This window comes from Apteryx rowi, unplaced genomic scaffold (genome assembly GCF_003343035.1).
Source record: "Apteryx rowi isolate R43461 unplaced genomic scaffold, aptRow1 scaffold_43, whole genome shotgun sequence".
Taxonomy (NCBI): Eukaryota; Metazoa; Chordata; class Aves; order Apterygiformes; family Apterygidae; genus Apteryx; species Apteryx rowi.
The window spans coordinates 1,895,879-1,909,285 of NW_020450683.1; the positions used below are offsets into that span (position 1 = coordinate 1,895,879).

The following is a 13,407-nucleotide window of genomic DNA, read 5'->3' on the forward strand; positions in this document are numbered from 1 at the left end:
GAACTGGCGGGGGCGTCCCGGAGGATCGTGCCTGGTGGGGACGCGGGGGTCTCAGGGCACCCCGAGGGGGTGTTGCACCCCATTGCACCCAGGGGAACTGGGGGGGGGGGTCGTGCCTGGTGGGGACCCAGGACTCTCAGGGCACACCGAGGGGGTGTTGCACCCTGCTGCACCCCGGGGGTCTGGGTGGTGGAGTCATGCCCTGCTGCAGCCTGGGGGTSCGGAGGGGTTGAGCCCTAGGTGATCAGGGGGACGGGGAGGCCCCTTTGGCTGCTCCCGGGGGGGAGCGGGGAATCGCATGCTGCTGCCCCCGGCGAGGCCCCCCCAGGGGGGTCCTGCCCCGTTCTCCCACCGAGCCCCAAACCGGGGCTGTGGCCGGAGCAGGAGAAGGAGCCGGGACGGGGGTGCGCGAGGGTCCGCTGGGGCCGAGCTGCGGGGGCGGCCGGGGCTCCCCGGGTGCTGGGGCCTCCCCCGTGTCGCTTTCGGGGGGTGGGGGCACCCCGCGCTTGCACCCCGTTTTTTCCTCCGCGCTGCAGGGAGAGCAAGACCGGGAGAGGGAGGGAAGGCACCTCCGAAACGGAGGAGCAGGAACAGGGCTTGCCGAGGGGGAACCCAGCCAGGAGCCCCCTGGGCTTCCCATCCGCGGCGGCGTCGTCGTCGAGGGGCTCGGAGGTGCCCGCGGACGCGGGGACCTGGCCCGGCTCCCGCTGCGGTTGCTTCACCCGTGGGCGGGAGGCCGAGCCGGGTCTGCGAAACCTCCCCGGCGAGCTGCTGCCGTGGCCTGGAAACGGGGCCGGTTTTGCAACCTGACCCGARAGTTTCGATGCTTTAACGAGCTTTTGAAATTTAAAGCTCGAGGAAGGCCTACGTGTCCGAGATCGGAAACGCCGATCGGATACTTTTCCGTATGGGCAGATATCAGAAAACCCTGGAGTTAATTGGGAGCGGCGGTGTGGAGGGTTCTGGCCTAAATCTGGATTTTTTTCCTCCCTAAAACCATTCTGGCCAAGGCTCTGGGAATGGGGGAGAGGAACCGGTTGGGTTAGTTATCCTATTTCCTCCCATGGAGCTGGTGGACTAAAGGGGGTCGCTGAGCTCAATTCCAAACAGAAAAAACACAAAGGAACAAAAAAAAAAACAAAAAAACCTTGTGGTTTTTTTTTTTAACAAGGAAATCTGATCCAACTCCTTCACCTCGGCTTGAAATGTTTGACTCCAAACAGTGCTTCGGTTTGCAGGACGTCTCCTCAAGCGGTCGAAAGCGCTCCCGCGTTAAAACTTTACCAGCCGTTCCCGAGCATGCAGGAAAATTCCCCTTCCATCGGCTCAAGCAACCTGCCCGGCTTGGCCTGACGCCGCCTCGGCGCTGACTTCCCAGGCGACGCGTTTACCGCTTGCTTAACAAAAGTTTGCCGGGGTCCAAGCGGGTTCCCTGGAGCTGGGACGGTTTGTGGGAGCTGGGAATGGGCAGCGGCGTTTCCCCAGGCTGGGCTCGAGCCTCCGCGGATGCAGCGCAGGGCCTGGAGCCGGGCGGGAGCTACGCCGGGGTCCAGCTGGAGGTGAGCTGTGCTCAATGAGGAAGTCGATAGCGCAACTGGGGAGATTAATCTTTAATCTGCAGCGGCTGGAAACCAATGCTTTCTAGTTAAGCTATTGGTTTCGTGAAGCAGCCGCTGCCCTTTCGTTTCCTTTTTCCGTCCTGGCCGATGCTGTTTGCGCATTAACCGAGTTAATGCTTGCAGCCGTCTTCGAAAGTCCGCTTGGGACGCGTAACAACGCGTTTCCAATGCTGCGTTAATATAGAAGGCTTTTCTTGCATTTAACTTGTTTTTTAAAGAAAAACAGCCGGGTTGGAAATAAAGAGCTGCCAGGGCAGCGTGGCGGTCTGCAGGGACGGCTGCCGCGTGGCTCGTGGGTCCCCTGTGCTCAAAGGGAAGGTGTCCAAGAAGGTCGATTTCGATAAACGGTCCCTGGTGACAAAATCCATCGTCACCCCTGGAGAAACCCCCTTCACCGCACCCCTGCCTGCACCTACTTGCCTACTGCAGGGAAGAGATTTATATGCAATATATGTGTATCCTGCAGGTCCTCGTAGGTGCTGTTACATGGAGCATAAGGTGCAATGCTGCAATGCAAAAAAAAGATATTTTCCAGGTATAATTCTATCTCCTGGTCATACGCAAGGCTCAGCCTCTTGCAGCGTGCCCGCAAGGTGGGGTTTGCAGCTCGGGGTGCACTGAATTCCCTGGGATGCCCTGAATTCCCTGGGAATCGCCCTCCGCCTTGCCGAGGCTCCCCTTGTCCTTCCGCAGCCGCGAGCCTTGCGATTAGCTGCTCGATTTCTTTTATAAGACTAAAAACCCACATCAGCAGCCTCTCTAATGGCAAAAACCTCATGATTTTTTCAGGCCGGTTTTGGCGAGCTTGGGGCGCTTTTCATTTAAATTGGCACTGAAGGGAGAGGCGTTGGAGTTGGTGGAGCTATTGATGCGCTTAAAGTTAAGCTTGTGCTGAAATGCTTCGCTAGCTCAGGACGGAGCTGGTAGCAATTCCTGCCTTAAAAAAAAAAAAGATTTTTCTTTTGCTGTTCCCTATTTTTTTATTTGAAAGCGAAATACAATAGCGCTGTCACGTTTTACAGGCATTCTTGCATACGTAGTGAATTTAATGATCGCAGAAAGAAGCGATCTTAAATTGAAAGCCGCTTTTTCATGCCTTCAGGTTGCAGAAACCAGGTGTGTTGAAAAAATAAAGGAAAAATAAAAGGATCTTCCCTGGAGCAGCTGCTTGAGAGAAGGGAGACGCGGTGTGACCGTCCCTGCAGGGAGGGGTCGTGCTGGGGGGCTCCTGCGTGCCGCAGCGCAGCATCTCCGGATAAAGAGGAATAAATCAAGAAAGATCTGATTTTCTCAAAGAATTAGGTGCTTAGGTTAAAAAAAATAAAATAAAAAAAATTCAAAGGCACCTCTAGTGAGTTGGGGCATGGGTCGGTCGCCTGCAAACATCCGCGGCTCGTGAGTCGGGTGAAGTAACTGGGAGTTTAATGTCTATTTGTTACACAGCAATTCCAAATTTGAAACCTCTTTTTCTTTTCCGCCGTGTCCTTTTTTTTTTGCGTGGGAAATTCACGTTCTGACAACATTTTTTTCCACTGCTTAAGGGGCAGGGGAATGTGATTGCAAGGGCAGAAAGAAGAAATGTTCAAGCTCGGGCTATCTTTCGGGCGTGGGAATAAATCATTTTTCCCACTTTTGGGAAATGTATGAATTTGGGGAAAATGGTAATAATTTCCGTTCATCAAGAAACTCCCTATTTACTAATTTAGGCATATGAAATCTATATGTTAGTTAGTGTTTAGAAATAGCTACTGTTTAGAGATATTTAGTTAATATTGATTTCTGGGCATAGTTAGGAAGTAAGTATAGCCTTTTTTGGGTGATAATAAATATACAGCACTTGCACACCCCCTAATATTGGGAGAGAACTGAACCGTTCCAGTGTTTTTAAGTGTGTATACGAATATAATCTGCTGATGTGCAGGAGGGGAAGAGCAGTTCAAAGGGAAGAAATGAAGTGCTGAGAGCAAAATACATCAATAAACCTCACCTGCGAATAGAGGGAGAGTTGTCTGATGAGGACCAGAAATGGTCACAACGCAGCAGTAATTTCCTAGTCGGAATCTGGTTCTCCTATAGGAGTTAAAAATGTCCGCTGCTGTGAATTTTGAAATAATTTTCTTTGAAATGCTTTTTAGTTAGAGGAGATGCTTTGAAAGCGAAGCCGTGATATTTCAAGCAGACTCCGAATATGTGATTTCTGCTGGTTTATATGCAATTCTCCCAACTGGAAGTTTTCCAGTACCTACCCCTGGATTTCCATCTTTTTTTTTCCCCTGGCGTGAGGAGGATTGCGGGCTTGGGAGCCCTTCTGTAAGTCGTCAAAAACCCAAACCAAAACAGAACTGAAGTCTCCCTGTTTTCGAGGACTTGGGATGCGTTTGGCTGTTGCTTTCCTTGGGCGTTGACGTGCCCGTCCCAGGGTCTCCGCTCTGCGGGCGAGCGTTCCCGCTCACGCTGACRTGAGCGCGACAGGTTTGGAAATTCAGGTTTTTGGGCGTTTTTGGATTTTTACAGAGTGCCTCAGCCCTTCCATTTATTTACACGCATGCAAATCCTAGAGATGCTTTATTCCCCCATTTTCTTCTCAGGCATTTAACGTGGGACCTCTCGCTCGCGTTACATGCGTCTTCCTTCGCAAGTGGATTAGTGACCCAGAAATGAGCAGCCTTAAAGCTTTCCAAGCAAAAAAGTCCTTACACTCTCTTGTCCAAAGATGCGGGATTTGTGCCCCGACTTTACGCTGTTTCTAGGATTTGGGGGTTTCGACGTGGCCGCTGAGGCCGGTTGCCCGACGGAGCGTTGGGCGAGTCGGGAAATCCCAGGGTTGCAACGCGGGTGATTAAGAGGCGAAAAATCTTCCCCCCTCCTTGCACAGTCCTGCACGGACGGGAAACAGGGTGGCAAGTGCCGGATACTAAGCTCGTGTGATTAAACTGTCATTATGCAAAACCTCCTCGTTCCTGCGTCCTCCAATGCGAAGGATCGGTGCTCGGGACGCTCCCAAACCTTGGCTTGATTTAAGGCAGCGTGGAGGAGCCGAGCGCAGCCCCAGGCTCTGCTGAATTGCACTCGGGGGCTTATTTTGTTTAGTCCAAAACTGAACTGCCGTGCTTAATATTGATTTTTTTTTAAATTATTATTATTATTATTAATATTAAAGGCAGCAGTTGTCAAAACTCAAGTCGGGGTGGATAAAAGTGGAAAACTGGTTAAGGAAAAAAAATGTATATATATATATATAATACGTAGGTGTAGGTTTTAAAATATGTAGGTGTTAAGTAGACGTGTGCACACCCGTATTGGTGAGGACGGTGCAAAACAAAGCTCGGCTCAGCCTGTCTGCAGGGATGCAAACAGCACCTCTGTAACGCTCCGGCAGCGAGAGCTTGCAGTAGCCGAACTGGTTCGAGAATATGGTTTAATAAAAGGTACGTTTTCTCCTGGCAAGCCTTATTTTGCACAATTCCTGTGCATGCATCCAGGAAAAATAACCTCAGGCCACGTGGTGTTAGGCAGTTAGGCTGGGTTTCTACCAACTGGGAGGTGAAGGCGGCTTTCGCTGCTTCCTCCCCTGCTGCTGCGGTCGCGGGGGAGCCGCGGGAGCCGCCCGCGGCGGGGGAGGCGGAGGGGCCCCGCTTCCGGAGAGCAGGGGCGAAGGAGCAGGAAACCTGAGCCCGTCGCCTCTCCGAGCATCCCCGACCCCCCGCGCTGCATCCGGGGCTGGCGCAGGGTCGAAACGAGCCCCGAACYGGCCTGGCGCTCAGGGCCGTTGCAGCCAGATAGCCGGCGTTCGCCACCCCGCTGCTGGTTCGGAAAGCCGGGACCTCCCGTCGACTAGCGTCRCTGCTGGGCCTCGGTTTTCCCACCTGTGAAATGGGGTTAGCGATACGGCCTTCGGGGAGGGGGAGGGAGGGCGGAACAAGGTGCGGTTCCCCTCGACTCTGACGTTTGGGTTTTCGCCATCCTGCGTGAGGTCGAACAGGCGGCCTTAAATAGTTCTTGCAAACTAACCCTGCGTAAAGGGAAAAAGGTTCGTGCGGGCCAGCGCTTTGTTCTGATCACAAACCTTTTCTGCGCGAAGCTGCTTTGAAGCGAGAGAGGCCGATGAGGGTGTCCAGGACGGTCCGTCTCTTTTTCCAAGCCGGGCGGTTAGTCCCGTGGACCCRTTCGCGCAGCTCTTTTGGGTTTGCAGCGCACGGATTTCAGGGATTTCGGGGACATCGCCGTGCCGGTGCCGGTTGCGATGCTCGTCGAGACCCACCACGCGCCCCGGGCGTTGCGGACCCGCCGAGGGTCTGACCCRGGCGCTGGCGTCCCCCTTGCTTCGTGGGGCCGATTTTTGGCGTCTCTAACGGGGAGGGCGGCTCTCGTTGCCAGGCCTCCTGCCTCTGCGGCTCGGCGCCCTGCCTGCTCTGTGGCTGCTGCCCCTCGGCCAAGAACTCCACCGTCTCCCGCCTCCTCTTCACCTTCTTCCTCTTCCTCGGCACCCTCGTGTCCATCGTTATGATAATACCCGGTGTGGAAAAGGAGCTGTACAAGGTAAAGGGCGCCTGCGCGTTCGCGGGGGCCCTGCAGGGAAGGGGGACGGGTGGAGGTCACTAGACTGTCACCGTGGGGAAGAGGTTTAGCTCATAACTGGGACGTGGGGCTGAATCGGGAAGCTGATTTTGCTGGGCCTGACGTCGCTCCCCTTCCTCTTTTCCARGGGTCTCACTTGGAGAGGATGCTTTTAACCCTATTTTCCCAAGGGGGTGACAATTGCAGTGGGAAAAATTCGTGCATGAGCTGTTTTTCCTGGCTCTCTATCAGACAAGTTTCCTGCATCCCATCCTGGGGGTTTAAGGGGCYGAATGACTTGCAAGACACGAGCACGCGCAGCCTCCCTGAGCGAGCCGCGATCGGCCGGCTGAGCTTGTGCCGCGGCTCTGCCACGTGTTAGGGATGGGTGGGCTTCATCCCGGCTCTCCGCTGAGCTGCGGGCTGCCCTTGCCACGGCACCTCGCTGCTGGCTCCCAAAAACGCTCCATGGACTGTGTCTGAGCAGGCAGGAGCTGGCTGGTCCTTGGAGGATGCTCGGCTAACGCTCTTCCCCCCCGGCGCTCGCAGCTCCCCGGCTTCTGCGAGGGCAGCGGTTCGCTCCTGGGAGCCCAAAGCCACGTGGACTGCGGCAGCTTSCTGGGCCACAAGGCCGTGTACCGCATGGGCTTCGCCCTGGCCGCCTTCTTCTTCCTCTTCGCCGCCGTCATGCTGTGCGTGAGGAGCAGCAAGGACCCGCGCGCGGCCGTGCAGAATGGGTGAGCTCGCTGCCCTGCCGGGCGGATACCCTGACTCCCGGGGCCGGAGCGGGTCGTGGGAAGCCTGTGCCCTATTTTGCCTGTTCCGTCCCCATTCCGTGCACGGGGAAAAGCAGCAGGTCGGTCTGCGTTCCCCTCGGGCAGCTCCGTTTCCAGCCCTGGGGTGGGTCCGTCCGCGGCAGCATCCGACTGGCTGCAAGGTCCCCCGGCAAAGCTGGGGCGGCTGCTGGGCAGCACCCTCCTGCCGCTCGTTTTGGGCGCTTTAAAGGGGGAATTGCTCACCTGCGACTCTTGCACGAAAAGCTGAGCAGCCCCCCGATGTGTTTGCTCGGAGGCTGGCGTAAGAAGGAGGCAGCTCTCCCTCGCCCTGGTTTTTAGCAGCCGATTCGGGTTCGCGCCGCGTGTGGACGTTCTCCTTTGCAAGCCGACTCCCGAGCAGTCCAGCCGCGGAAATGGGTTTGGGGTCTTAAGGGCGACTTGTTCCTTGGCTGGGGAGAAACCTGGATTATTTTAACGGCGCCCCATTAAAATAAGGCTGCTTATTCCCTGTGCCGTAAATAGGCCGTGCCAGGCGGCTGGCTGTGGGCTCCGGTGGCGGTGCCGCGGGGCCGGTGCGGCGTGGGAGAGCGCTGCCTCCCCGTGCCGCCTCTTACCGCTCGCTCTCGCCCGCAGGTTCTGGTTCTTCAAGTTCCTGGTCCTGGTGGGGCTCACGGTGGGGGCCTTCTACATCCCTGACGGGTCCTTCACATCAGGTGAGATGTGCCCGCCTGCGCGCGCGCCGGGGGTCTGAGCATCGCCGGCGCGGTGGGTCCCGCCACATCCCCCTTTTCCCCTCTATTAACCGGTTTCTCTCTTTCCCCGTCCCCCCAAGTCTGGTTCTACTTCGGTGTGGTTGGCTCCTTCCTCTTCATCCTCATCCAGCTCATCCTCCTCATCGACTTCGCCCACTCCTGGAGCCAGGTGTGGCTCCGCAACGCGGACGAGAGCAACGCCAAGGGCTGGTACGCAGGTCTGTACGGCGGGGGAGAGGGTTCGTGGGAGCGGGCCTTTCCCGTTGGAGGGGCTGCAGGAAGCCCGTCCTACTGCAGGGACGAGGTCCAAGACTAGGACTAGYGCTAGGGCTTTGCAGGGAGATCCAGGGCTGAAGGGCAGAGGGCTCTGCTCCATCCCCTCTACCTTTTTCTCCTGCGCCTCCCCAGCTCTTTGCATCGTCACCTTCATCTTCTACGCCACCTCCATCGCGGCCGTGGTGTTGCTCTACGTCTACTACACCAAGCCCGACGGCTGCACGGAGAACAAAGCTGTGATCAGCCTCAACCTCATCTTCTGCGTCATCGTCTCCGTTGTGTCCATCCTGCCCAAGATCCAGGTGAGGATGGGGGGACCCTGGGCAGCCGGTGTCCCTGCCACCCGCTCTGTGCCATAGGCAGCGAGGGACCGTAAGGTCTGGGGTAGAGACAGGCCACCACCTCCTTGCTCAGGGAACTTGTCTGGGGGACCTGCCCATGTGCTTGTGCCTGTGGAGGGAAGAGCCGCTCTCCCACCCGGCCTCCAGCCTCGTCCCGGCCCCCGGTTGCCTTGCAGGACCACCYGCTGCAGGACACGGCTGGGCTCTGGGGTTTGGCAGTGTTCGGAGAGGGACCTGCAGCCTGGGGGTGTCCGGGGTGCCCCTGCCCCACTGCATGGGCAGAGGTGGGGTGACAAACTGCTGTGCCAGATGGGCTGAAAACARGTCTGGCCGGGAAGCAACTCGGACCTCCTCGCGGTGGGATCAAAGGCACTGGAGATGGCAATGTGACCTGAGTGCTGCCGCTCGTGACGGGTGTTGCAGCAGCCCTGTGCGCGTGTGGGAGGACAYGGGGTGGTTCTTCCTTCCCCGTGGCCGCGCGGCGTGCACCGGGCCGGGCCGAGCCCTGACCACCCCCTTGCTGTGCTTGCAGGACGCTCAGCCCCACTCGGGCCTGCTGCAGGCCTCCCTCATCACCCTGTACACCATGTTCATCACCTGGTCAGCTCTGGCCAACGTACCAAGTAAGCGAGAAGCGGCTTTGGGCTCGCTGCCTGTATCTCGGGGATGGTAGTTTGCCTCTCCCAAGGTCTCTGCAGAGCGGTGGGACTGGAAAAAGGCTTTGAGCGGGGCATGTGTCTCCGCAGACCGAGCCTGTAACCCCACGCTGCTGGTGAGGAACGGCACCAGCGCTTCGGTGGCCACGGGGCAGCTGACAACRTGGTGGGACGCCCCGAGCATCGTGGGGCTGGTCATCTTCATCTTCTGCACGCTCTTCATCAGGTGAGGACTTGGCCCTCATCCACCGGGACCATGTGGTTCCTCCGCCTGCCCCGCAGCAGAGCCAGCCCTCCCCGAGAGGTGCTTGGAAGCTTTTAGGGAAAGTTGAGGCTGATGGAGGTTGCAGCCTGCTTGGGGCTTTGGGGGCCTCTCTCCCGGGAAGGCTGTCCCAGTCCCCAGGGGCTCAGGCAGGCTGGTCCACAGGGTCGTGGTCGCTGCTCTGTGTATGCTTTGCATGAGCGGCGTCCTCCGGACTCCCCTGCTCTCCCAGGGATGGGCCCCGAGGAGCATCCCGAGGCAGACGGGAAGCAGCCGGGCTGCGCAGAGGGAATTGAGGGCTGAAGTCAGGCTCCGAGAGCGGCTTTGGCCCAGAGGTGGCCCAGGAGGGAGCGGGGAACTTGCCTGCACGCTGGCTCTGAACCCGCCGTCCCGTCTGCCCTTAGCATCCGCTCCTCGGACCATGCGCAGGTCAACAAGATGATGCTGACGGAGGAGAGCACGGCTGGCGCCGATCGCGGGGACGCCGCGTTGGAGAGTGGACCGCACCGCGCCTACGACAACGAGCAGGATGGCGTGTCCTACGACTACACCTTCTTCCACCTCTGCCTCGTCCTAGCTTCCCTCTACATCATGATGACGCTCACCAACTGGTACAGGTGGGCGCCGTGCAGCCGCAGTGCCCGTGCCAGGCAGCATCCGTGGCTTGGGCCAGTGCAGAAGTGTCCCCCAGCGCCGCAGGGACCGGGAGACTCTCCCCCTCTCCTGGGGTCATYCCTGCTCCTCCTCGGGGTGGGGATGGAGCTGCCCTTCCTGTGCTCGCTGGGCTGGGCACGGCTGTTTGCTCACATGGGTACCTGGGCGAGCAAACTTAGCTCGYACCCTACCGAGCTTTAATTATTTTTAGGTAGGGTTGTTGTTCTTAATGCTTAGAGAGACACCTGCAGATGCAGCCGGAGCATTAAATATACCATTGGGCCTGCGAGAGCGGGAGGCGCGGGGAGATATGGCTGCGACCCATTTCATTTGATGCCCTTGCCCTGTTAAGTTTAGACCGTTGGCTCTAAGGTACGAGCGAGGCTACTTCCACGCAAAGCAGGTGGTTGCCCGCCTGGCCGGATGCTGCCCAGGTTTGGCTCTTTCCATCCCACCTCTCTGCTGCCCCCGGCTGAGTCCGTAGAGCTCATGACGTGCCTGACACCTTCCCGGAGCTGCCGAGCGGCCCTGCTCTCCCGGCGCAGCACCCCGGCAGCGTGGCCGCGCTCGCCGGGGACGTCTGTGGGCAGGGTCCCGGCTGGCGGGCGGCTCGGCTGCGGGAGCGGCGGCGTTGCCGGGGGAACGGATGCAGGGATGCGAGAGCGATGCTGGGTCCCTGCCGAGGTGTCCTCTGCCGAACCCAGGCGCCCGGCGGCTCGCGGGGGGAGGCGGGGAAGCAACCCCTGGGATGCTGCAGGCCACAGAGTCGGGGTGGCATCCCTGCGGGATCTGGTGGGGAGCCACGGGAGAGCTGCCTAGCTCCAGGCACGGAGACCTGCCAGCTCCTGCCCCTCTGGTCTCTCCTCTTGCCATCCTGGCTGGGTCCGGCTCTTCCCAGAGCTGGGGCTGTTCTCCGGGGCAGGCGTCAGCATTTAGTTATGGGTCTGGCCTTAAGGCACTGCACCCTTCGGAAAGGGCAGGGCAAGGGACTTAGGCTGGTGCCTTACCCAGGTATATTAAGACTTTGCTTCCTTCTCTTTTATCCCGACACGGGGCCGGCTGGRGGCCGCCATCCCCGCCGGCACGGTGCAGTGACCCGTGCTGCCCGCTCGTTTGATGTTTCAGGCCTGACGAGAGCTTCCAGACGATGACGAGCCCCTGGACCGCCGTCTGGGTGAAGATCTCCTCCAGCTGGGCTGGGCTCCTGCTCTACCTCTGGACGCTGGTGGYTCCCCTTGTACTGCCCGACCGAGACTTCAGCTGAGGCGGCCCTGGGGACCCCGCTGTCGGGGCCCGAGCGGCCGAAGCCCTGTGGCTGTGAGCTGTTCTGGTGTCCCCACCTCGTCCACGAGCCTGGGGGCAGCCCCAGCTCTGCCTTAGCCTTGGACTCAGTGTTTGCACCCGAGAATAGCTGCTCTGGATCGTGCCTTCTTGCAGGTTTTCTGTTTTAATTTTAAAGGGATAAAGTGCCAAGCAGGGAAAATCAGCAAGCGAGAGAGGTGCGAAACACTCGAGGGTGTTTCTGAAGCTCTTCTAATCTCCATGTTTGTCTAAGTGCCTTTGATGGTGCCTCCATCCCCTCTTCCTTTAGCGGCAGACAACTGAATTGCCTTCGGAGGGTTTGGTTGTTATTAGCTGCTTCGGTTGGTGCCTCCCGGGGACCGCGGTGCCTTCCGGAGCAGGTCTGGGAGCCGCAGTGTAATGCGGACGGTGGGACCTGGCTACGGGCTGATGCCTGCTGGCTGCTGGCCGCGGCAAGGAGACGGTTTGCCTGCCCAAACAGCCTCGAGGAGAGCGAATCTCGGGGGTATGTGGCCAGAGGCAAACGTCCCGCTGCACCAGCCTCCCTCCCTGTCACCTGCGTCCCTGGGAGCCTCAGCAAACAGTGCTGGGCTCCTCCGAGCCATCTCCCTCCCCAGCACTGTCCCCACAGGTGGACAGGCCCCTTCCTTGGCCGTTGCTTGAGTGCAAGTTGGGTTTTCCCGCTGGCTGCTCTGCTTTGGGTCAAGCCCCAGTGAATCGCCTTGTCAATAAAGTCTYRTTTGGAAAATGAAGCTTCTGGCAGRTTTTTTTCTTCYGGGTTTTTCTTCWGCGCTTTAGGGAGAGAGCACAGCCAGCTGCACAGCACACGTGGGAAGGGGGGGGGGGATGAGCATTGCTTTGGGGCACAGCAGCTTTTCCGAGGGTGGAGAATTGGAGCAACCCTGTGGATAGACCAGGAGACCACCAGTGGTGTGTGGTACCCGTCCATCACTGCTGAGGGCATGTTGCTTATGGGGCAGCACCGGGCTGGGGACGTGCAAAGTGAGATGCACTCCCAGGGTCGGCAGGGGCTGTGGACTAGCTTTGCCCCACGGTGAGATCATCCTGCCAGCCCCAAAGCGGAAACGTGAAACCTGCTTGTTGGTCTCATGCCCGTGCTCCCATGTGTTTTGTGTTGTTCCGACTGCAGGAGCTCCGTGCCGGCTGCRCCACGGTGGGGTGCACACCATGCTGGGATGCGCATCGTTCAGGGATGCASGCTGTGGTGTGGTGCGTGCTGTGGCCATGGTGGGATGCACGCCAGGCAGGGATGAACACCATGCTGGGGTGCACACTGTGGTGGGCAGCACACCATGGTGGAGTGCACACCGGGGTATGGTGCACACCATGCAAGTGTGCACACTGTGGTGGGTAGTGCACCAGGGTGGGATGCACAGCAGGGTGTAGTGCACACAGTGCAGGGATGGACACTGTGGTAGGATGCACACCGTGCTGGGATGCATACCAGAGTATGGTGCACACCACAGGGGGATGCACACCACGGTATGGTGCACACCACGGTGGGATGCACACCATGGTATGGTGCACACCACGGAGGGACGCACACTGTGGTGGGGAGCGCACCACGGCTCTCTGTGCTGCAGCCACCGTGGCAGGGCTGGCAGGGCAAGAGACACCCATCGCCTGCCCAGCTGGGGCGCTCGGCTCCCCCRTGAGAGGGGAAGAGTCCCCGTTGGTGGCCCTGCAGGGGTGCCGGGGTGTCTGCACGGTGTGACCGCCAGCTGCTCCTGGGCGAAGCGCCGCTGGCAGCAGCGCGTGGCAGCAGCGGTAACGAAGTCTCCCAGGGGCCATGGCAGGCACCGGGCCCTTACGGGCACATTTGGGGTCCGGCTCTTTGCACTCCCGACGCGGGGTCTCGTTACCCAGCTGGGGATGGGGGAGGCAGAGAGCGGGGGGGGCCCGGCCCCGTGTCAGCCACGAGGTGGCGCTGGCTGCCCGCGGCTGCGGAGCCCGGCACGGACCCGGCGGCGGCAGCAGCGGCGGCAGCGGCGGCAGCGGCTCCGGCCCGGCGCTGCGCGGGGCTGCGCGGCCTCGGCTGCGGGTGCGACGCGGGAACCGGTGTGACACGGGCTGGGGTGTGTGACTGTGCTGGGGTGTGCGACCTGTGCTGGGGTGTGCGACCCGGGCTGGGGTGTGCGACCTGTGCTGGGAGGTGCGACTGTGCTGGGGTGTATGACTGTGCTGGGGTGTG

General features: G+C 59.3%; 1 protein-coding gene across 1 annotated transcript; it reads left to right on the forward strand.

Annotated features, from left to right (window-relative positions):
- Positions 1-6,002: 6,002 nt before the first annotated feature.
- SERINC2 (serine incorporator 2) lies at positions 6,003-11,947 on the forward strand. The gene is made up of 9 exons (XM_026076295.1): positions 6,003-6,158; positions 6,726-6,913; positions 7,586-7,665; positions 7,785-7,922; positions 8,113-8,282; positions 8,854-8,944; positions 9,068-9,203; positions 9,644-9,856; positions 11,019-11,947. The coding sequence occupies exons 1-9, from the start codon at positions 6,123-6,125 to the stop codon at positions 11,155-11,157; spliced, it is 1,191 nt and encodes a 396-aa protein (XP_025932080.1). The 5' UTR covers positions 6,003-6,122; the 3' UTR covers positions 11,158-11,947.
- Positions 11,948-13,407: the final 1,460 nt, after the last annotated feature.